Below are 22042 nucleotides of genomic sequence, written 5' to 3'. Positions count from 1 at the left end.
GACAACGAAGAACATCCATTTAAACCTGAAACAGGGCGTGTAATTTTCAGGCCGTCTGCAGCAGCGATGATTGGCTTCAAAAGGAGATTTCCCATTCCCATGTGTGGATTCGCTGTTTGCATGCAATGGACGTGAGTGAGTAGGTTACTAGTAGTCAGTAGTCAGTAGAGAGATCGACCGTCTGCTGTTTGCATTGCAATGTGCTGTTCTTCCCCAAAAGTCAGGCAGGATAAGGGGATGCAGATGGAGATGGAAGGATGACTATGGAGTACCTCGAGGTACCTGTAGTCCTGTACAGGCTGTACTACCCTAGTAGTGTGCACTCATACCACTTGCAAGTAGCTAAGAGTACTTAGTTTCCTGACTAGTACTAACTCCTCCTAGCTAAAGGGAATCAAGAAAAGACGAACTTCTTCTTCTTCCTCTCTCAATAATAATAATAATAATAATCTCTCCGAATCCATCACTACTAACTATTATCATCACCATCACCATCTATCATCATCATCATCCTCCATTCGTTTTCCTTTCTTTTCCTTCGTTGCTTTTTTCCCCTGTCCTTCGCTAGACGACCTTCTTCTTCTTCTTTTCTTCTTCTGCTTCCTCCCTCGTTATACCTTCATCTCCTTTCTTCTCTCTCTCTCTCTCTCTCTCTCTCTCTCTCTCTCTCTTTCTCTCTCTCTCTCTTTCTCTCTCTCCTGTTTCCGGCAACCCCGAATACCCTCCTTTCATTCTCCTGCTTCAAATAATTCCACAACCCCCCCTTCTTCTACTCGACGATCCCTTTCTGTCTCTGCCACCCCCCCCCCCCAGAATTCCCTCTCGTTCTAGATCTGTCGTTCTGCAGTCGTACTTGGCTACTTGGCTTGCCAACTCCCTCCCTGACTGCACTAAGGGGATATAACCAACTCGGGAGTCGGGGAAACCCTTTCTCTCCTGCAGATCGAATTTATTATTGCCTTTGGTTTTTTTTTTTTTTTTTTTTTTCCTTTTCCTCTCACTCCCTCTTCTGGGGCTGGTCACCACTTACGGCCACTCTCAAAGCTCCCTGATATTATAACCGGTCTCTCTTTTCTCAATTGCTCTTGTCCGATCTCTCCAACTCGCTACATGCGATGACGACCATCTGTCCGACTCCCAACTCTCCACCCGAGCTATCGGGGTCCAAGTCCTCCAAGTCCTCCTCCTACCGATCCTCCCAGCTCTCCGGTCCCGATACCATTTTCACCGATATCCATAATTTCGAGGAGATCGGTCTGGAAGATGACGCGGATCTGCACATGAATGGCATCACCGAGGCCTACAGCAAGCCCACCGTGCTGGCACGTTCCGCAACCGCCAGGCTGCAGGCCAAGGCTCCGATCACCACCACTCGTGACTTGACGTCGACCGTCAAACCGACAAGAACACCCTATCCGTCGCTGAAAGAGCAGGTGACTGGAGCATTGGCCCGGCCGAAGCGCAGCAGCTCCAAGCTCCGGGCCAACAACCACCGCACCCCCAATCCCACCGGTCCCCCCTCGTTACCGATCCAGCCGTCCAGACCGCATCGGCCGCGATCCATTTCGCCGCTTCCCACACCGCCCAAGACGGGCACGTCGCCCTCCTCCGCGCAGAACCTGGCGGTCTCGCCCGTCAATGGCCGCCCTTCCCTCAGCCGCAGGAATTCATGGCAGCGATCACCCCGCAAGACCCTGAAGGAGCTGGAGGCCGAATATCATGAATCGGACGAGGAATTGCCCGACGATACAAGCCTGTGGAATGTACCCATCTCCCCCCGGCCCATGCAGGATCGAGCTTCGTCGCGAGCCACAAGTCCCGAAGGCCGCAGTCCGGCGCCGCGTCCGCTACCCTTCTCGCATTCCGTGTCCGACATGTCCGGACTGTTGACCACGGGTCCCAAGTCCCCGCAAGCGTCTCGATCGAACCGGCACATAGTGCGCTCCAGCTCCGCGGGTCCTGAGCGGGGCCAGATCTCGCCTCGCAATCCCCGCATCTACTCGTACAACAACATGATGTCCGACCTTTCGGAAGAGGCCAAGATTATCACCGAGGCCTTGGAGTGGCACGCAGATGAGCGCCAGCGCCAGCGCGCGGAGAACCTGCAGAACGGCATCTCCTCGTTGCGGTCCAGCGCGGAATCGAAGCGCGACTCCAAGACGACCATCGAGTTGCCTCCGCTGCAGAAGTCCAATATCATGATCGACCCGCTGCCCATCAGCAAGGAAAAAGAAAAGGTCCTGACGCGAACCCGGCCGAGCTGGCTCCCGCCCAAGGATCAAAAGGAGGAGAGGAAGCATCTCAAAGAGTACAAGAGGATGATGGCGCTGTCGCGAGAAGCAGGTTCGTCTTGTTGATAGTCCACACTTTGGCAGCCACGTTTGCGGGAAACTGACAAGAGGTGCCCATAGACAAGCGCCGAGCCGCCAAGGCCGCCTCAGCGAAATGCGAAAAGGACAACACGCGGGAGGCTCTCCAGCGCATCTGGGATGAGTACGTGTTTCCCAACTGGGACCGCGCGGTCAACGAGACCCGGACGCGGGAGCTGTGGTGGCGTGGCGTGCCTCCCCGCCATCGGGGCCTGACCTGGCAGCGCGCCATCGGCAACGAACTCTCGCTTTCGGAAGAGACGTACAAAAAGGCGCTGCAAAGGGCCAAGGACGTGCGCGCGAAATCGGACAGCGAGGCGGGCGAGAGCAACAAGCGCATGCGCGAGTGGTTCGATGCCATCGAGGCCGACGTCTCCACCGCGTTTCCGGATCTAAACCTCTTCCAGGAAAACGGTCCACTGCGCGATACATTGATCGATGTGCTCGAGGCGTACTCCATGTATCGCAGCGACGTGGGATACGTCAGCGGCCTTCACGTAAGCTCCATTCGACTGCCCGGTCTTGAGACTCCAGCACACTAACAAACAGACCCGCCTGATAGACCATTGGCGCCCTTCTCGTGCTCCAATTCCCTTCCCCCTCGTCCGCGTTCCTTGCGATGGCCAACGTGCTCAACCGCCCACTACCCGTCGCTTTTCTCACGTTGGACCGCGGCGCTATCGGGCGTACGTATTCGCTGGCGTCTGCGACGCTCCGCTACAAGTTCCCCCGCCTGGCCACCCACCTCTCCGAGACGCTGCAACTCAGCGACGAGGAGATCTGGGAGCCCATGTTCCGCTGCCTGCTCACCAACGGCCTGGACCTCGAGCGCATCAGCCGCGTCTGGGACTGCTGGGTGTTCGAGGGCGATCGCATTATGATCCGCGCCGCCGTCGCGGTCCTCGGCTGCTTGCAGCCCCAGTTGTTTGGATTCACCCAGCCGGACGACCAGGGTCGTGCCGCTGTGCGAAACATCCTCGGCTCCGGCCCCCACCACCTCGGAAGCAACAAGCCTGCTGCACGGCACAGCGCGCCCGCGGCCCCGACCCCGGCGACGGGCTTCGGCGGCGGCCAATTCGCCAGCACCGAGGCGGGCGATTACTGGATACTCACCGCGGCAGGGGACGAGGATGGGTTTATGAACGAGGTGCGCGAAGCGGGCAAAGTGCGGGATTAGATTTTTCGCCCCCTGGTTTGTGTCTTTGTGTCTACTAGTGTAGTGTCGTTTGTTCGTCTTCTAGCTCTCTGTATCGATTTGCGTCTGTTCTTGTGTTGTTCATTTTCTTTTTTTTTTTTCTCTCTAACCTCCTTCTCCTTCGTTGGATATATTTATTTCACTTGGCGGTTCTGGGAAACCCCAACCTATTTTTTTTTTTTTTTTTTTTTCTTATAGTTTAGTTTTCGAGCCGACACCCGACTGTCTTCACAACTGATCTGATCTAGTCTAGTCTAGTCTAGTCTAGTCTACATGTGGAGAACAGTCGAGTCGCTTTAGATAGATGGGTAAAGATGTTGCATGGCATGGCATGGCGTGTGCTACTTTTGTCTTCATAATCATCAATCATGTTGAGTCGAGTAAACTTTTTATTTTTTTGGCTCCCATTAGCTGCGGGCGAGCTCAATATCTATACTAGTACCCATGTAGAATTGATAGAAAGAAAAAAAAAAGAACAGACAGAAAACAATCACCATGAAATCCGCGCCACAATGCCCGTCGGGAACAAGCGCACCAGCAACTTCCGGATCTCATCCATACACAGAATGCCCAGCGCCAACGGCAGCGGGATGAGCCAGTACTCGATGGGCACGGGGGCGGTGTTGAACAGGGTATGGAAGCCGGGGACCTCAGTGACGAAGATGGCGATGGCAAGCGAGACGAGCATGGCGAGGGGCAGCCAGGGGTTGCGGCGGCGGGCGCGGAAGAAGGGGTCGGCCTGGAGGATGGAGAGGCGCTTGTTGCGGACGGCGAGGATGTTGCCCCACTGCAGGATGACGAGGGTGACGAAGTAGACGCCCTGGCCGGTGTTGTTGAACAAGGTGAGCTCGTCGGCGGAGTAGCCGTAGAAGCCGTCGGCGTAGCCCTCGAAGGCGAAGACGAGGGCGTGGAAGGGGATGCCGGCGGCGCGGTACATGTAGAGGAAGAACATGGCGTGCGCGGTGAAGGCCTCCATGACGCCGATGAAGAGGTAGGACTGGGCGTAGATGCGGAGGTTGATGAGGTGGTCTGTCTTGTGGTTGCGGGGCGGGAGGCGCAGGAGGTCGAACTCCTCCTTCTCCATGATGAGGGCCAGCGAGAGGAAGAGATCGGTGAAGACGCAGATGATGATCATGAGGAACGAGCTCAGCGGCAGCGGCACTCCGAAGAAGACGTTCATGAGCACTGGCCAGATCTCGGACCAGCTGCCCGCGGGGAGGAGGTACGCGATGACCTTCTGCAGGTTCTGGAAGACGAGCCGGCCCAGCCGGATCGCGTCGACGATCGAGTCGAACCGGTCCAGCAGCACCAGGTCCGCCGCCTCGATCGCCACGTCGCTGCCGGACACCACTGCGATGCCGACGTCCGCCGTGCGCAGCGCCGGCGCGTCGTTGACCCCGTCACCCGTCACCGCGACCACGCTGTCGCGCGCCTTGAACTCCTCGACGATGCGGAACTTCTGCTCCGGCGATGTCCGCGCGAACACAATCTCCTCGTACTGGCAGACCGTGTTCCACTGCTCCTCTGTGAGGGAGGAGATGTGCGGCCCGTCGATGAGGAGGCTGCGCCGGGACCGCGCGACCTGCTGCTGCTGCTTCTCGCTGTCCTCGTCGCTCGTGGACAAGCGCAGGTCGTCGATCGTGTCTGGCGCCGCCGTGCCCGTGAAGATGCCCACGTCGCGCGCGATCGCCGCCGCCGTCAGCCCGAAGTCGCCCGTCACCATGAAGAAGCGGATGCCTGCGCCGCGGCACGCCGCGATCGTCGCCGCCGTCTCGGGCCGGGGCAGGTCGATGATGCCGAAGATCCCGATCACCGTGAGGTCTTGAACGCCCTGCGCCAGGATCTCGTCGTTGAATTCGTTCGATCCCACGGCGGCCGTCGGGGTGTAGTGTCGCTGGCAGAGCACGATGACGCGCTCCGCGCGGCTGGACAGCGAGGCTTGGAACTCTGAGAACATCCTCCGGGCGGCCTCGTCCATGGGTTTGACGCGGTTGTCGATGCCGGAGTAGTATGACGTGCATCGGGGCAGGAGAACGTCGGGGGCGCCCTTGACGTAAGTGAGGTAGCCGGTGTCGTGCTGGGGGTCTTTGTGCATGGTGAGCATCCATTTGTTCTTCGAGTTGAACGGGATCTGATGGATTCTTTCGTACTGCTCGTACTGCGACGGACCGTTGGGCTGGGCGAGTTCGGCGAAGCGCAGGACGGCGGCATCCGTCGCATTGCCCGTTACTTCTCGCTCGTTGACGGGCAGCGCGATGGTCGCGGGGTCAAACGAGGCATCATTGCACAGGAAGGAACCCCGGAGCAGACTGCTCAGTGCCGCCTGGCCACCCTGTAGCTGGTCGACTTGGAGTTCTTGATCAACGAGGCCCAGGGATTTGACAAACATCTTGTTCTGCGTCAGCGTGCCCGTCTTGTCCGAGCAGATGACGTTGACGCACCCCAAGGTCTCCACCGTCGCGAGCCCCTTGGGCAGGATGTTGTTCGCTTTCATGCGGCGGGCCACCATCATCAGGGTCAGCGCGACTCCGACCGGCATGCCCTCGGGGATGAAAGCGACCACGCAGCCCATGACGTTGTTCAACATGGCCACCACGTTCATGAACTCGAAGTGGTCCACGCGCAGCCATCCAACCCAGGTGAACAAAATAACCAAGACCAGGGTGAGGGTCAGACCGATGATGATGGTCACGAAACGGGTGATCTCCTTTTGGATCAGGGTGGGCTTCTCCTTGACTCCGGTGGTCATTTTGGAAATGCGGCCCATGACAGACCGGCTGCCGGTGAGCACGACCACCCCGACCGCATTACCGTTGGTGACACTGGTTCCCATGAAAGCGATGTTTCTCGTTTCCAAGAAGTTGGCGTCCGTCGAGTCGATTGCGCCCTCGATCTCATCGGATTCTCCCGTGAGGATTGCACGGTCAAAGCGAACGTCTCCCGAAGTCTGGATCAGACGCATGTCCGTGGGGACTTTGTCGCCAATGGAGACATGCACGATATCGCCAGCGACGAGATCGGTCGAGGGCACGCGGACCTGCTTGCCGTCTCGCAGAACAAGAGCTTCGGACGGCAACAGATTGAGAATCGAGTTCATGACGTGTTTGGTCGACCAGTCCTGGAAGGCAGAGAAGCCTGCCTGCAGAAAGATCACAATGAGGACGAGGATGGCCATGGCCAGATTGGGAACGGAGGGCGGGTCGCTGAGGGGTTGCCAGCAAATGAAGAAGATGATGACACCAATCCACAGGATGGAGCAGAAGCCGCCGAAAATGTACAAGAGAATCTTCTTGAGGTAGTTCTCACGGTGATGAGCGATGACATTTTTGCCATCCCGCTCCAGCCGGGAGGCCGCAGCCGACGAGCTCAGCCCGGTTCTGGCGTCCACATTGAGCTGCTGGGTGAGCCGATCGGGGCTCAGAATGTGGTAGTCCAGGCTCTCAAAGTAGTCTTGATCTGGGGTTTCTTTGGCCTGTCGTTCCTTGATGACCTCCTGAGTTGCATGCTGGGACTCAGAGATCTGGAACGAGAGGGTTCGGAACTCGATGGGAATGCCGGCGGTTTTGTTGTTTTGGGCCGCATTGTGAGAGCTTTTGATGCTATCCCGGCTTAGTGACCGGTGACGATTGAGCCGTGAATGGTAAATTCCTCCGGTTCTCTCTTCGGGAGGGACCTCATCGCCGAATTGGATACGAGGTGCGCGTCCCGTTCGATCATCCGAGGAGGGCTCATCGGGGTGTTGCAACCCCGATTCAAGATCTTGCTTCAAAGCACCAGGGGAAGAAGGCTGAGCCATTGGAAGGGCAGATCCAGAGAGTGCGAGGATTTGTACACTCACGGAGGCAGTCGGGGAGGGAAGGAAGAATGGATAGGCCACAGGAGTACTCTCTGAGGAGGCATGGAACGCTCTTATATGCCAGGAACCCCCATCTTCACTAATCCCAGGAGGGATAAGAAAGTGAGAAAAACTCGCAGTGAATGAGCCAGAGGATACTACGACGCAGGAAAGGGAGAGGGATTGGGGGGAGAATGGTGACAGACGATCTCGGTTACCGCATGGGGAGAGTGACTGGATTGTCTCCTCGTGAAAGGAGCTGTGGAGGCGAAAAAAAAAGAAAATCTCGCAGTAGCAACCCAGCAGCTCACTGATCTGGAAAAGACTGGATCCATCAGATTAGTACCAGCGGAATCAAGCTGTTCAGCCCGGGGTGAAGCAATGCTGGAGACGACACGACCGCGGATGAGCGAAGACGGCGATACTCAGAGAGCGTGCCATCCATGGTCACTGTTTGCTGAGTGAAAGTCATGAATATCATGAATATGATGCTGTTCGCTACCATTTCACGATACAATGATAATATCACCGACCCTATTCTCGATAGTCCTGGCTGAGACTGATGAAAACCATGATGGAGCTGGTCTCAAACTCGCACTTTCTCGCTGAGACTTGCGGGAATTTTCTCCTCCACAGAAAAGCCGTCGATGATTCCTGGATTGCGACAAAAGCACGTTTCGAGTGAAATGAATTCATGGCCAGGATAAATCCCGCAGCCATTTTTAGCCTCCAGCCACAACCGTATCGAGATTAAGCTCAACCGTGCGTGGACAAGTGTGGACAAGTGTGGTCGAGGAGACGAGGACTCAGGACTGGTCGAAAATGACTCGCTCTTATCGCAAATCTCGCTTAATTCTCCTGACACGGTCAAGAAAGAAGAGGAAGAGCATTCATCGCCATCATCTTCTCGTTCATCCCAGAAAATCCCGCATTCCCAACACTAGCACCGTCCGCTGCATCCTTTGTCGAGAGTGTTGCTGAGTCTTTTATTTGAACAAATCGCAGAGGGATTCAGTACGTAAAAGGAAATCACACTCCATTCAGATGACATCTGAGATTAGGAGCCTCACTGTGCAGAATTGCGCTGACTTCCCAGGTTGTATCTTCACAGCAGCGGTTTCGGCCCCCCCCCCCCCAACCGGTTTTTTTTTGGGGGGGCTGTCAGTTAGAATGGTGCGGTTGCGAGCAGTCGAGTGAAGGCGAAGGTTTCTGTCTCCCTGATGGGGGGGTTCGCTATTGCTCTGGACCATGGTCCACCCATGGCCTGTCTGAACTCTGAAGCGAGTCTGTCACTTGCGTGGTTTGATGGACCAGAGGCCACAGTCAAAGACTGTTCCTGACAGCTGAGTCTGCTGAAAGATAAAGCCATCTGCTGTACTCTGGAAGAGCACGGATGACGATGCGCGGATTGCTTGCTGTTCAAGGGGCGAGACGGAACCCGTTTCTTCCTCCAGGACCGCGACGGGGGCGTCTGGTTATCTTTATATATCTCGGACATGCGGATACCTCTTCTGGCTTATCTTGTAGACTCCTGGCATGTCTCTGGTGGCACAAGTTCCTGGGGATCCCCACGACCTGCAGATAGGCGACAGAGAGGTACAATGAGCGCATCCATCCGGCCAATCCTGCCATGGTATTGAGGATCTTCCTTGCGGGAAGATATGCCAACGGGGCGTCTGATCAACCCGTTCGGGTAATCTGAGGCATTTTCAACCCTGCGGACAGCCATGAAATCGAAGATGCGAAAATTCCCCCTGCTCTCCTCCCGATGCTGTTTACCCCCTTGATTGGATTCTTATCACCTCATAGGCATCATCAATAGCTCTGGGGCTATTCTGTCAGAGTCTCTTGGTGGTGCTCTCTCTCTCTTTCGCCTTGGTTATAAATAACACGCGTCTCGCGATACCTATCTATCACGGGTTGAAAGCGCACAGTAAACATATCCCACGGGAAGTTGCATATGCACCATGCCGCACATAGACCCTCATGAGCATGATCTGGTCTCCTACGAGCCAACCGAGCCCTTCAACCCCTTCCAGGGGCTCAAACTGCCCAACATCCTCCAACGCTGCTGGTCGGCCCCGGACTCCTGCACGCCAGAACAACGTCCGCTCCTCTTTTCCTCCTCTTCCACCTACTCCTACTCCAGCATCACACCCACCCCGTCGCCCCCGTCCTCCCTCACGGAGAAGTACGGCACCTGCACGGAAATCCTCCACTACGGCTCCTACAGCTCCGTCCGCCTATACACCCGCAAACCCAAACCCGGCACCGGCACCAATGGCACTCCCTCCCCGCGCCAGCTCCACGTCGTCAAGATCTTCCGTCCCTCCTCCCGCCCCTCCATCACCACCCACCACCGCTTCGAATCCGTCCTCGCCGCCGCCCTCTCCCACTCCCACCCCAACATCCTCCCCACCCTCGACGCCCTCCCCAACTCCCGCGGCGACCTCTGCCTCGTCACCCCCTACTGCGCCGCCGGCGACCTCCAGACCCTCCTCGCCCGCGACTCGCGCCCACTGCCCCTCCCCGAAGCAAACTGTCTCTTCAAGCAGGTCCTGCGTGCCCTCGCCTACCTGCACGCCCGCGCCATCGCCCACCGCGACCTCACCCCGGAGAACATCCTCCTCACTGCCCGCGGCGCCGTCAAGCTCACCGACTTCGGGAGTGCGCAGTGTCTCGACTCGGAGACCTATGCTGTGTCAGCTCTTGCTGGTACTGGTGATGATGATGACGATGATGATGATGATGTGCCGCCGGGCGTGCGCGGGTATGTGCCGCCGCGCAAGATCCTGGGCGCGGTGCCGTATCTGGCGCCGGAGGAGCTGTGCGGGGCGGGTGCGGACCCGCGCGCGGGCGATGTGTGGGCGGCGGGCATGGTGTACGTGGCGCTGCGGCGTCGGCGGGGGATGTGGCGGCGGGCGAGCGAGGAGGAGGATGCGCGGTTTCGGGAGTATGTGGATGGGAGGAAGGGGGAGGGGTTTGAGCCGGTGGAGGGGGTGGGGGAGGTATGTATCTTTTCTTTTTTTTTTGGAGGAGGAATGGGGAGGAATGGGGAGGAAGGCTAACAGGTACTCGCAGGAACGGTGTCGGAATGCTGTCTATGCGATGCTGGATCCTAATGCGGCGCGGCGCATCACGGCGTCGCAGGTGCTTCGGTCCGAGTGGATGCATGGGGTGGGTGTGTGTGATGCCGGGGAGACGGGATGGTGAGAAGCCGTACGATATATAAAAAAGAAAAAAAAAATCTCGAATCCATATCATTATGACGGGTTACTCTTATGTCTAGACCTAGACCTAGATGCTCCCAACGGCAAGCACATACCCGCCATCAACCACAATCGTCTGCCCATTGAGATACTGGTTCGTGGCCGTGAAGAGCACGGCGCTGGCCATATCCTCGTCCGTACCCGGCCGGGCCGCAGGGACCTTCTGCTCGTACTTCTCCCGCGGGATGAAGCTCTTCTGCTTCTCGTCGCTCTCGCCCGCCGTCATCTCACTGGGAAACACGCCGGGGGCGAGATCGTTCACGCGGATCTTCAGGTTCGACGAGCTGATCTCCCGCGCCAGCATCTTGGTCAGGTGGGTCGCCGCCGCCTTGGACGCATTATACGCGAAATGGTGCTGCGCGGTCTTCACGATGCCCGAGATCGACGAGATGTTGATGACGGTGCTGGACCAGCCGCGCTCACGCTCGCGCTCGGTGCCGCGCGCCAGCAGCGGCAGGAACGCCGTCGTCGTGAAGAACAGCTGCGCCACGTTGGTGCGGAACACGCGGTCCCACTCCGCGGGCTGCGACGGCGGGTCGTCGAAGAGGTTCTGCCGCAGCGTCGGCGCGTCGTGGGGCTCGGCGCTCTGCGGGTGGCTGGAGATGCCGGCGTTGTTGATCAGGATGGAGAGGTGGTCCTCGCGCGCGGCGATCGCCTGCGCCAGCTGCGCGATCGACTGCTTGTCGGTGATGTCGGCGGGGAGCGGGATGATCTGGCCGCGGATGTTCTGGCCGTAGAGCTCGGAGACGCGGTCGAGCTTCGAGCCCGTGCGGCCGGTGATGTAGACTTTGGCGCCATTGACGGCCAGGGCCTGCGTGGCCATCAGGCCGATGCCGGAGCCGCCGCCGGTGATGAGAGCAACTTGGACGGGATTAGCTGTATGAAGTAGTTTTTTTGACGTTTGTGTGTGGAGGGGGGGGGAGAGACGTGCCCTTTCCTTTGACGTTGAAGAGGTTCTCCAGCTTGAAGGCCTGGTTGTTGTGCTGGGCCTCCATTCTGAGTGCTTCGGAGACGGATCGGTTTGGCGTCGTAGTGAAGGATCTGGGTGTGGATGAGGAAGATTGATGTCCTGCAGTGGTTCTGAATGAACGTAAACTCTGGTTATATCTAGCTTGATGACAGAGCCATAGTCGGCGAATGCGTGTGCAGAGTGAAGCTCTTGGGGGAATAGCCTGGGGCATCATCATCATCATCATCCTCATCAACAGCAGCAGCAAGGACAAATGCTCTGTAAAGAAAACACCGGTTGCACAAGAGAAGAAAAAAAATCGCTCATAGACGATTGATTCTATTCAGCTTATGATGATGAAAATGGTGAATGCTTGTTTTCTTGTTGTCTTTGGTGATCATCAGCATGACGTCGGATTGTAGACATTGAGATGATGTCGACGAACCGAGCACAGGAGAAGGGGGGAATAGTATCAAGAACAATCGATTCCAACCTGAGATACAAGATAAAGGGGTAAAGAAACTACAGTCGGGCTTTCTCGCCAATGGCCTCGCTCACAGGCGCCACTTCCACCATCATCTTGCCCGTATTCGCGCCCTTGTATAGATCAACCAGCCCCTGTGGTGCAGCCTCCAGTCCTCCGTGGATGATATGCTCCTTGCGCTTGATCTTCCCTTGGCTCAGCCATGTCGAGAGGTCCTTCAGCGCAATCTCGTATTTCTTCGCGTAGTCAAACACAATAAATCCCTTCATTGTCACTCGTTGCGACTGCGGTTCTGTCAGTTTGGAAAATCCACCACCCCCATCAAGCGGGGCAAACTTACAATGACATTCATGAAGCTGGCCGGCCCCTGCGGCTTGGCCGAGTTGTACTGGCTGATCGCCCCGCAGATGGCAAATCGCGCGTCCTTCTGCGCGCGAGCAAGACACGCATCCAGAATCTCGCCGCCGACGTTGTCAAAGTACACATCAATATACTCCGGCGTCGCCTCCTTGAGCTGGTTCTTCCAGTCCGCATCCTTGTAGTTGATGGCCACATCGAAGCCGAGCTCCTTCACCAGGAACGCACACTTATCCGCACTCCCCGCCAACCCAATCACCCGCTTGGCGCCCTTGATCTTCGCAATCTGGCCGGCCACCATACCCGTCGCTCCCGCAGCACCGGAAACCACCACCGTCTCGCCGGCCTTGGGCTGTCCGACCTCGGTCATGCCAAAGTACGCCGTCAGCCCCGTCATGCCGAGCACCGACATGGCGTCGGTGGGCAGACAGCCCGGCGGCACAACCACCTTCTGGGCCTCCTTGGGTCCCAGCAGGCAATACTCCTGCCAGCCGGAGTACGCGACCACCCAGTCGCCGACCTTGTATTGCGACTGCAGCTGGCGGCCGACGCGGATCACCTGGGCGATGCTCTGACCGCGCATCACGCTGCCGCGCTCCACGGGGGCGATGTAGGACCGCTTGGCAGTGAGCCACTGGCGCATCGCCGGGTCGAGAGAGAGGTAATGCACGCGCACGAGGACTTTATCATGGGGGATCTGGTCTGGGATGGACGTTGTGTTGAGCTTGAAGGTCCCATCTTTCAGAGAGGGGTTGATGGCCGGCGACGGCGTGTTGGCGTAGATGACCTGTCTGTTGGAGATGGGCATTTTTGACCAGGGAGAGTATAATGTGATGGTGAATACTAAAGGAAGAGATTTATTGAAGAAGAAGGATAAGGGAAGTGATTTGGAGGGAGGGGGGAGGGAAGAATTCACATATAGGCGTCGGCTAAGTGTCTCACTCTCACCCTTCTTGTTGCTGCAGCAAAAGTACCTCGGCACATGGTCTTTGCGTTAACAACGAGCTTAAAAAAGAGCCACGGTAGTAGCACTAACTAGCAGAGATCAGAGAAGAAACTAATCAGAATGCAGTAAAATCTAGAACCCCTGGAGGATGGAACAACGTGAAAAAAAAGGATCTCGAGTTGACGGTGGACGGCATAATTCCCATGCTGACTGTACACTCCTCCTTTATACACTATGACGTAGTTATGCAGCCTGCTTATCGCGATAACAGGACTTCCTCTTTGGGACAGACAGTCAGACACCATCCAGGGCTGCTCTGCTGCTGCTCTGCTGCTGCTCCCTCTGGCTTCATCTGCAGTCTATCTCAATCGATTCATATTCATTGGAGAACAGTACTCAACCGGTGCCTTTTCGCGACTCCATACAATCCATCCGGATCAGCCTGACGTCACCCCGCCGAGGCGATGATGTCGATGGACGTTGAGCATCGAGAGATCGCATATAAGAAGAACCCACTGGCCAGCATCAGCATCAACAAACATCCTTATGCTTTTTAGGAACTAACTTTCGATTTCAACATACCCACCGAACTTCATCAGACACCACCATGACCACTACACAAGCACCCTACCAATCCGCCAACTTCGTGGATTACAACCCAAACCCCAGTTCCACCACTCCCACTGGAACCAACGTCAACACCGCCGGTCCTCACAGCTCCAACATCGCCAACTCACTCGACCCCCGCGTCGACAGCCAGACCGGCACCACCACCACCACCACCAAGACAACCAGGGATATTTCGGGGGCGGGTCCAGCGGGAGTCGCGCATGGATCCTCCACGGGGGCCGCTGGCATGCCGGGACCCGGGAACGATCGTGCGCAATATGACCCCGCTGTCTCGGGATTCAACCCCTCCACTGGATCCGGGTATGCGAAGAGTAGCGGCGTCGGATCCCAGCCTACGCCGTCGTCTGGTAGTTACAATCGGCAGGACTATCGCGCTGAAGGGCAGAGTCAATCCGCGGCGAAGGGGGAGGAAGTGGGTCGGGGGGTGAAGTCGGCCATTGCGGGAATTCACGTAAGTGTACATTACATTCTAGAGATCAAGCTGTGTTGACACGCGTGAACTTGTATTAGGGTGCCGGAGAGTCGCTCCGAGGAGCACTGAATGCGGCTGTCGACAAGGCATTTGGCCATGAAGAAGGGGCGGCGAGGAATGAGGCGATTGCGAACCGGGGCGAACAAGAGATCCAGACGGGGAATCTGTGTAGCCAGAGAGGGACCCGCTAAGGAGATGCCGTTGACGATTGATGATGATACCATGAGATTGTATTTGTTCTATATATATATATATATATATATATATTTGCAAAGTATTAGCAAACCTACGGAGCGCTAGATAAAAGGATCGATTGTCCATCGTCTATTGTCCATCGCCATCGTCCATCGTCCCCCGAAAATCAGCCACAAGTGGTGGCCAGCTGTTGGTGTCTTGTCTTCTGGTCTACTGGAGTGGCGACAAGAGAGCTTGACGATTAGATGAAAAAAACAAGGTTCAATCGAGAAGGGGAATGACTTCATGGATCTCTTAGCCTTAGGTATACAAAGATCCTCAGTCTCGTCCTCTCTGGATGAACCACTTTCCAACGCATAAAAAAAGAGAAAAAAGCCAAGAAGAGCTAAGCATCAGCAGCAGCATCAGCTATCGCGTATAGTCCGAAAGAACGAGTTAGTCTCGTTAGTCTCGTTCCTCTCCATGGATTAAGATTCATTGAGTCTTGAAGGCTTTCCGGCTGCTCCGGGGGCTGTGCAGTAGTAACTTTCGTAAGTCGTAAGTAGTAGGACGGACTAACTAACTACTACGACTCTTAGAAATCAATTTGATGGCCAGAATATTATCATTCCTATTCCTCCTCTGTCGGTCCAGCAATTGATATTCTTCTTATTATTAACGCTGTTCCAGGACGAAGAATAATTCCCACTGGAGCTCGTCCGTCACATGTGAATCTCTTCTCTCTCTCTCTCTCTCTCTCTGCTTATATTTTTTTTTCCCCTTTCTACTCAATCATCAATCATCCTCTTTCCTCCTGGTTCTTCCTTGGACTTAAATTCCAAATTCCAGTAATAATTGTCAATATTATTATATCAATCATACACTCCTTCCTCGACATCCCTTTTTATTGGTATATTGATTCTTGGTTCTTCTCCTATCCCTCTCTGCATGGCCAGCCGTCGTACTGCGGTCGTTCCTCGATAATGCCTGCTCCCCTGGTCACCACCACCACCACCACCAATGGCCATGATCAGCGCAACAATCCGATCATGGACCCTTCCTCGAGCCAGGAAGGGTATTCGTCTGCTGCCCAGTCCAATTCGGACAGCGATGAGCAAGGTGACCACGACGCCGCCAAGGAAGATGAAGCCGACCAGGTGATAGGCGTGAGCATCGGCCCAACCCAGAGTCGCCTCAAAGCCCGTCTCACCCCGGCAGAGGAGAAATCACGGATCATGGAGAGTCATGGCGCCTACTTCGATACCATTCCCGATGCCGCCGAGCCCGGCCCCGACGCCCTGTTTCTCCCGGAGATCACCTTGGAGCCGGAGTCGCTGCCCGATCCGGAGCCAGCAGCCGTGCAGAGACCAGATCCCGTGCGCCAGAATGGGGCCCATGCGGACACGGCCGCGGCCCCCAAAGACGGCCAGCGGTCCAGTTTCACCCGGTCCATCCTGAAGAACGGTCTGCCGCGGCCCCGCGCCTGGTCCGGGGATGCCATGTCGAACCTCAACCTCAAGAAGTTCCTGCCGGATCTGACGTCCCTGACGAAACGGTCTACGCTGCCCTTTCGGTCCAACTCGTCGCACAACCGGGTCGGCAGCCAGACGGGGAAGGCTCCCGAACCGCGAAGGAGCCTGGATCCTGGCGGGGCGACGGCGGATTTGCAGCGCCAGCGTTCCTTCTCGTCGCCGGACCCCAACCCGTCCGCGAGGGATGAGCCGGTTCCGAAGTTGGAGCCTCTGAACGGTTCGTTGGCCGCACGCCATTCCTTCACGCGCCGACCCAGTACCGTTTCCGGGCGGCCGGCTTCTCTGCAACGCTCCTCCTCCGACCAGTCCCTGTACCTGAGGGCGCCGCCCACCGCCTCGTCGCTGGACCAGCGTCCGCAGTATGAACATATCCATGCCCAGGTCAACAGCCGTTTCAAGGCGATCAAGGACAGCATCCAGGATTCCAGTAGCCGATTGCTTAGCATGCCTTCCCTGCATCTGCAGGACTTGCGCAGTGAATGGACCTACAAGCCGTTTCTCGCCGAGGTCGCCAACCGAAAGGAGGCCGACGAACCACGATCCCATCGGGAAGTCCTCAAGGAGAAGATCCCGCCCCCCCGCGAACAGTCCCCGCGGATCAACCCGGCTTCGACGCACCCCATCCTGAGGGAGGCCATCGACGAGCTCACCGGCGACATCGTCATCCTCGGAGGCTACCGGGGATCGATCCTGCGATCCGCCAAGCCGCCGCATCGCCAGTTATGGGTGCCCATGAAGGTCGGATTGAACATCCGCAAGGTGGACCTGGAGGTGGGCTTGCACCCGGAGGACGAGGAGCGCATGGAAGAGACGATCATCCCCTCCGGGGTGCTGTCGCATGTGGGACCCGTCGACATCTGCCGCCGCCTGTTGAAGCGCCTGCAAAAGTCCGACAACGCGGCCAACGGAAAGCTGCGCGTCTGGAACTACGGCTACGACTGGCGGCTGAGCCCGCACCTGCTCTCCCGGAAGCTGATCCAGTTCCTCGACGGCCTGCCGTCGAACAGCCCCGATGTCCCGCGCCACCAGCGAGGCGCCTATGTCATCGCCCACAGCCTGGGCGGCCTGATCACCCGCCATGCCGTCAACCAGCGACCCGAGCTCTTCGCCGGCGTCCTCTACGCCGGGGTGCCGCAGCACTGCGTCAACATCCTCGGTGCGCTGCGCCACGGCGACGAGGTCCTGCTCAGCTCGCGCGTGCTCACCGCGCAGGTCAACTTCACCTTCCGCACGAGCTTCGCCCTCCTCCCCGAGGACGGCCACTGCTTCATCGACAAACGCACCAAGGAGGAGTACCGCGTCGACTTCTTCGCCGCCCAGACGTGGGACGACCTGTGCCTGTCCCCCTGCATCCGCCCGACGCTCCCGCCCCTGAGCCCGCCCCTGCGCGGCTTCAAGGACAACATCAGCAAGCGCTTCTCCACCGTCCTGGGCAAGGACTTCGTCGGCCCCGACGAACCCGCCGCCGACTCGCTCCCGCGACGCAACGCCGACATCCCCGCGGCGCCCACCGACCCCATCTCCGACGTCGCCAACAAGGCCTCCGCCATCGCTCCCACCGCCGACGGCCTCGTCGGGCCGACCGCCAACCCGCGCGCCAGCGCCCACCCCCGCCTCGCCGCCACCACGTGCACCATCCCGCGCGCCGCCGCCTTTGCCTACCTCGAACGCACCCTCGCCGAAGTCAAGCGCTTCAAGCAGGAGCTCGCCTTCCGCCCCGCCCTCCACAAGGACAACCGCTACCCGCCGGCCGCCGTCCTTTACGGCAAATCCGTCCCCACCCTCTACGGCGCCCGCGTCGCCGGCCGCGAGCAGATCAAGCACCAGGACGCCTACGACGACCTCGCCTTCGCCGCCGGCGACGGCGTCTGCCTTGCCTCCGCCGCCATGCTCCCGCCCGGATACCGCGTGATCCGCGACGGGCTGGTGCAGAGCGAGCGCGGGCATGTCGGGCTGCTGGGCGACCTCGAGGGGGTGGGCCAGTGTCTGCGGGCCTTGATCCGGGGGCGCAGCGAGGGTGTGGGCTGTGGCCCGTCTGTATAACCGGGGTTGGGGTTTGAAAATATTCTCTCTTCCTCTTCCCCTTCCCCCTTTCTTCTCTGACTATGGCACTGGCACTTCGATACCACTATTTTTTTTTTCTTTTCTTCTGTGTTTCTATTTGGCGTTTGCATGATGACGATAAAACGAATAACGACCGCCGCATCGGCCATTTGCATTGGCATGGGTCCCTGTACAGTACCATCTCCAATCTGTTCTAGATTAGACATAGAGCTATATATATTTCTATCCGGTATCCATATTCATATGTCTACAGGCGTACAGATGACAGGTATTGCTATTGCTCCCGTTATTTGCAATCGATCATGGTCTATATCTTTTTTCCCACAATCCGCCAAGAAAACAGAAATATCCAAAGATGCAGCAGCAACAATCAGAGGGAAAAAAAAAAAAAAAAAAAAAAACCAAACCCAAAATATATTTGAAAGAAAACAGGCATCAGACATGGACACTTATAGACATCACGCCCCTTTTGTAAAGAAAAAAAAAAAAAAAAAAAAACACCGGGTGGTGCTGGTTTCAGGCGGTTCGCGAGTTGGCGATATTGAGGACCAGGATATCCGTTGCGCCGACCTTGCACAGCTCGTCCATGACGGTGGCAATCTTCTTCTTCTCCACCATGGAGCTGACGGCCACCCAGCCCTCCTCTTCAAGAGCGGTGACTGTCGGGGCGCGCTTGCCTGGTGTGATGGTCGAGGCAACCGACAGTTCGGAACGGGGGATATTGTACTGGCACAGAACGTATCTCTGGGCGGCTGTGAAGTTGTAAGTAGATTGGCCGGCATAGAGAGGAACTTGGGGAGATGGGACTGGGGGAGAAACGTACTGATAACACCACTGATACGAGAGGTGATCAGGTCAACCAGGGGGTTCTTGGTATCCTTGGACTTGACTAGCACGGCGGTGCTCTCGACGACGGTATCGATGGCCTTGAGGCCGGCGGCTTTCATGGTCTCGCCGGATTCTGCACTCGTTCAGCACAACACTTGACGCAGACTTTGCTTGGAAGAGAGAGGGGATTGGGGGAAGGGAGGAGAAGCGAGAACATACCAACGAGATCGACAATACCATCGGCGACACCCAGCGCACACGCCGCCTCGACACTGCCACCAACATACTTGATCTTGGTGCGCAGCTTCTTCCCATCCGCGACGCCCTCGAGCCCGGCGAAGAACGCCTCCGTCAGCGCCGTGAAGCTGGTCACGACATTCTTGCCGACCAGCTGCTTCGCCTCCGTGACGTCGCCCATCTGCGGCACCTGCACCTGCAGCTTGCAGCTGCCGAACCCGAGGTCCATGATCTCCTCGACGCGCGAGACCTCGCCGTCGGGGATCTGCGCATCGTGCTCGGCGACCTGGTCGCGGCCCGTGATGCCGAGGTCTACGCGGCCCTCGCCGACGAAGGTCGGGATGTCGGCTGCGGGAAGGAAGATGAGCGCGATGGGCAGGTTCTTGACCAGTGCGATGTCGAGGCGCGTTTCGCGGCGGAACTGGATGTCGCTGCCGGAGAGGAGGTCTAGGGTTGCCTGTTGCAGACGGCCCTCTGTTGGAAGGATACTCAGTTAGTACTATTCCATTTTCGTTTCTGGTATGTATTTCACGAAATTGATTTGATTTGCGAGTGGACGAGAAGCGAAGGGAGGAGGGAGGTGCGATTTGGCGGGTCGAGGTGACTCAAGGGTTACTTGCTTTTAGGGACGGCGAAGAGGAGTCTTCCTTCCAGGCTGGGATCGAGGTTAGCCTCTTATTGACTTCACACAGGGCAATTGAGTCACGAAATAGCGTCATGGCGTGGGAGACAGGAGTAGCATACTGGTTAACGAGATCCATCTTGACGGAAAAGCGTTTGGCGCGGGGTAGTGAATGAGATTTCTCGACGGGAGTCACGGCGGATTGGAGTAGAAGGAGGGGAGATTTGTATAGAGAATGGGAGAACGGTAGATTGCAAGAGGTCAATTGCAATTATCTCAGAAAGCCGAAAGGTCTGGTAAGCTCGAGACGCGGATGTGCTTGGAGGGGAAGAGTGGGCTGAAGTCCAGGAACGAGATCGGAGCTCAGATTCTGACTCGAACGGTGAGGAGCAGAACTGCATAAATGGTGGAATTGGAGTCCAACGACGTTTATATAGCGGAAAATACTATCTGTATGTAGGTAGATACAATTCTTCAGGGAGTCTAGATACACTCTACGAATCAGACTATTGCCCTCAACCACGCGCATTCAATTAAGACAAAAGACTTCATCGGCGATCGGAGTCCCTGCCTGAATGCCTGTATGCCTGGATGCTGCCTGAGTGCCTGGCTGCCGGAAGTGCCGCCTTGGCACCTTAGTGCCTTAGTGCCTTAGTGCCTGAGCCCTGGAGTCATCATCCTTACCTAATCATGCTAGCAGTGGACTGCTGCCTGAACTTCCAGGTGTCGATTAGCCCTGAACCCTCGCGTAAAGATTCCCGCGTTATCCCCAAAAGAGAAAGCCACACAATCCCCGAAATCAACTCGCTTCACGTCCACCCTCTCCGGCCTCATCCACCCAACCCCAACGCCTATCTTCCTTCTATCCCCCCCCGTCAACCCTCTCGCTGTCGTCGAGCCCAACCTCCAAGATGGATTCCGCCAAGCAGCCTGTTAAGCTCGTCAAGGTGACTCGTGTTCTCGGCCGTACCGGTATGTGGATTATTGGAGGGAGAGAGAGAGGGAACATCTGCGCGGATGTTGTGCTTTTTGGGCTGGGATAATAACTGCTTCTAGGCTCCCGTGGTGGTGTCACCCAGGTCCGCGTCGAGTTCATGGATGACACTTCCCGCAGCATCATCCGTAACGTCAAGGGTCCAGGTATGCGAATTTCGTTCTGCGGTTGAGATTTTTTTTTTTGTTTCTGTTCTTCGGTCTGGTGGTTTTCTGGCTTCGGAGAGCGCATTTTCCCACCCTATATCCCGAACGACATATCCGACTGCGACAACGAACCGGAAAGAGAAATACAAGAGGATTGCGTTTTGGGTCTCGACCCGCGAATGGAGAAGGAAGAACGGTCATGGACAACGACAACAACACTACAACCACAACGGCAACTACAAACTGCGATTCCAATCGGACCGGGATATAGGACGGAAATCGCGCTCCAGAGGAAAAAGAAACCAGCCCGGAATCCAACAAATGCACAAGAATAGGCCATGGGGACTAACAGGAACTCTTCCGCCACCACAGTCAAGGTCGACGACATCCTCTGCCTTCTCGAGTCCGAGAGAGAGGCCCGCCGTCTCCGGTAAACGCGTTGCGGACGATTCCTTTTTCGCCCGTCGAGTTTTTCGTCGTCTTTTATTCCCGCTCGAGGCCATGTACGTTTGCTTGCGTTGGAAATGATTCTGGGAGGTCGGGAAGGCAAAAATAAAATTTCTGCTCTCTTCTTTTTTTTTTTCTAGATGAAAAAAAAATGAAATGACAGCATGGGCTGGGTCAATGATACATGGGATCTTGAATTGCGAACGGAACGGTTGTGCATACCCTTCGGGTTATCGCCTTTTTTTTCCACAGCCATCTTCCTTCTACATTATCCTATCTGTTTCTTTCTTTCGAGATATCCGGGAATAAAAGCGAGGAGAAAGAGCCGAACGGGGAAGAAAGATCAAGCTCGCGCCCTTTTTCTCTCTAATGAAATCGCAACCAAGGAAGAAAAAAAAAAGTTTCAAAGCATCCAGCCGCGAAATGCACGGGTTTTGGCCATATCCCCTTTCTTTTATGACTTCGGTGCCGCACTGCCTTGGTGGTGGACGC

General features: G+C 56.6%; 9 protein-coding genes across 9 annotated transcripts, besides 23 other annotated features; 5 read left to right on the top strand and 4 right to left on the bottom strand.

Moving 5' to 3' along the window:
• Positions 1-429: 429 nt before the first annotated feature.
• Positions 430-450: a microsatellite.
• Positions 451-475: 25 nt separating this feature from the next.
• Positions 476-512: a microsatellite.
• Positions 513-573: 61 nt separating this feature from the next.
• Positions 574-606: a microsatellite.
• A 26-nt stretch (positions 607-632) lies between these two features.
• Positions 633-698: a microsatellite.
• Positions 634-698: a microsatellite.
• A 267-nt stretch (positions 699-965) lies between these two features.
• Positions 966-993: a microsatellite.
• Positions 994-1115: 122 nt separating this feature from the next.
• On the top strand, positions 1116-3546 carry ACLA_006270 (putative TBC domain protein; the record flags this gene model as incomplete). Its single annotated transcript, XM_001273295.1, has 3 exons — positions 1116-2343; positions 2412-2866; positions 2932-3546. 3 exons carry the CDS (start codon positions 1116-1118, stop codon positions 3544-3546), a joined length of 2298 nt encoding a protein of 765 aa, XP_001273296.1.
• A 188-nt stretch (positions 3547-3734) lies between these two features.
• Positions 3735-3758: a microsatellite.
• A 44-nt stretch (positions 3759-3802) lies between these two features.
• Positions 3803-3836: a microsatellite.
• Positions 3809-3836: a microsatellite.
• Positions 3837-4054: 218 nt separating this feature from the next.
• Positions 4055-7360, bottom strand: ACLA_006260 (cation-translocating P-type ATPase; the record flags this gene model as incomplete). Its single annotated transcript, XM_001273294.1, has 1 exon — positions 4055-7360. One exon carries the CDS (start codon positions 7358-7360, stop codon positions 4055-4057), a length of 3306 nt encoding a protein of 1101 aa, XP_001273295.1.
• A 2006-nt stretch (positions 7361-9366) lies between these two features.
• On the top strand, positions 9367-10612 carry ACLA_006250 (putative serine/threonine protein kinase; the record flags this gene model as incomplete). Its single annotated transcript, XM_001273293.1, has 2 exons — positions 9367-10407; positions 10481-10612. 2 exons carry the CDS (start codon positions 9367-9369, stop codon positions 10610-10612), a joined length of 1173 nt encoding a protein of 390 aa, XP_001273294.1.
• Positions 10119-10150: a microsatellite.
• Positions 10436-10461: a microsatellite.
• Positions 10613-10696: 84 nt separating the features above from the next.
• On the bottom strand, positions 10697-11491 carry ACLA_006240 (SDR family NAD(P)-dependent oxidoreductase; the record flags this gene model as incomplete). The annotated part of the gene is made up of 1 exon (XM_001273292.1): positions 10697-11491. One exon carries the CDS (start codon positions 11489-11491, stop codon positions 10697-10699), a length of 795 nt encoding a protein of 264 aa, XP_001273293.1.
• Positions 11492-11846: 355 nt separating this feature from the next.
• Positions 11847-11872: a microsatellite.
• A 267-nt stretch (positions 11873-12139) lies between these two features.
• Positions 12140-13266, bottom strand: ACLA_006230 (MDR family NADP-dependent oxidoreductase; the record flags this gene model as incomplete). The annotated part of the gene is made up of 2 exons (XM_001273291.1): positions 12140-12385; positions 12442-13266. The coding sequence occupies 2 exons, from the start codon at positions 13264-13266 to the stop codon at positions 12140-12142; spliced, it is 1071 nt and encodes a 356-aa protein (XP_001273292.1).
• A 449-nt stretch (positions 13267-13715) lies between these two features.
• Positions 13716-13743: a microsatellite.
• Positions 13744-14011: 268 nt separating this feature from the next.
• On the top strand, positions 14012-14697 carry dprC (the record flags this gene model as incomplete). Its single annotated transcript, XM_001273290.1, has 2 exons — positions 14012-14485; positions 14545-14697. The coding sequence occupies 2 exons, from the start codon at positions 14012-14014 to the stop codon at positions 14695-14697; spliced, it is 627 nt and encodes a 208-aa protein (XP_001273291.1).
• Positions 14170-14189: a microsatellite.
• Positions 14698-14746: 49 nt separating the features above from the next.
• Positions 14747-14773: a microsatellite.
• Positions 14748-14773: a microsatellite.
• Positions 14774-14822: 49 nt separating this feature from the next.
• Positions 14823-14859: a microsatellite.
• A 554-nt stretch (positions 14860-15413) lies between these two features.
• Positions 15414-15441: a microsatellite.
• A 222-nt stretch (positions 15442-15663) lies between these two features.
• ACLA_006210 (uncharacterized protein) lies at positions 15664-18255 on the top strand (the record flags this gene model as incomplete). Its single annotated transcript, XM_001273289.1, has 1 exon — positions 15664-18255. The coding sequence occupies one exon, from the start codon at positions 15664-15666 to the stop codon at positions 18253-18255; it is 2592 nt and encodes an 863-aa protein (XP_001273290.1).
• Positions 15681-15700: a microsatellite.
• Positions 17700-17871: a microsatellite.
• Positions 18256-18654: 399 nt separating the features above from the next.
• Positions 18655-18677: a microsatellite.
• A 72-nt stretch (positions 18678-18749) lies between these two features.
• Positions 18750-18774: a microsatellite.
• Positions 18775-18792: 18 nt separating this feature from the next.
• On the bottom strand, positions 18793-20102 carry ACLA_006200 (ATP phosphoribosyltransferase; the record flags this gene model as incomplete). The annotated part of the gene is made up of 4 exons (XM_001273288.1): positions 18793-19028; positions 19100-19237; positions 19324-19815; positions 19958-20102. The coding sequence occupies 4 exons, from the start codon at positions 20100-20102 to the stop codon at positions 18793-18795; spliced, it is 1011 nt and encodes a 336-aa protein (XP_001273289.1).
• A 495-nt stretch (positions 20103-20597) lies between these two features.
• Positions 20598-20623: a microsatellite.
• Positions 20624-20874: 251 nt separating this feature from the next.
• ACLA_006190 (40S ribosomal protein eS28) lies at positions 20875-21537 on the top strand (the record flags this gene model as incomplete). Its single annotated transcript, XM_001273287.1, has 3 exons — positions 20875-20935; positions 21020-21103; positions 21476-21537. The coding sequence occupies 3 exons, from the start codon at positions 20875-20877 to the stop codon at positions 21535-21537; spliced, it is 207 nt and encodes a 68-aa protein (XP_001273288.1).
• Between the last annotated feature and the right edge of the window lie 505 nt (positions 21538-22042).

Source organism: Aspergillus clavatus, genomic scaffold (genome assembly GCF_000002715.2).
Source record: "Aspergillus clavatus NRRL 1 1099423829797 genomic scaffold, whole genome shotgun sequence".
Lineage (NCBI taxonomy): Eukaryota > Fungi > Ascomycota > Eurotiomycetes > Eurotiales > Aspergillaceae > Aspergillus > Aspergillus clavatus.
The sequence above is the reverse complement of the archived record's forward strand: the minus strand, read 5'-3'. Positions and strand labels throughout refer to the sequence as shown.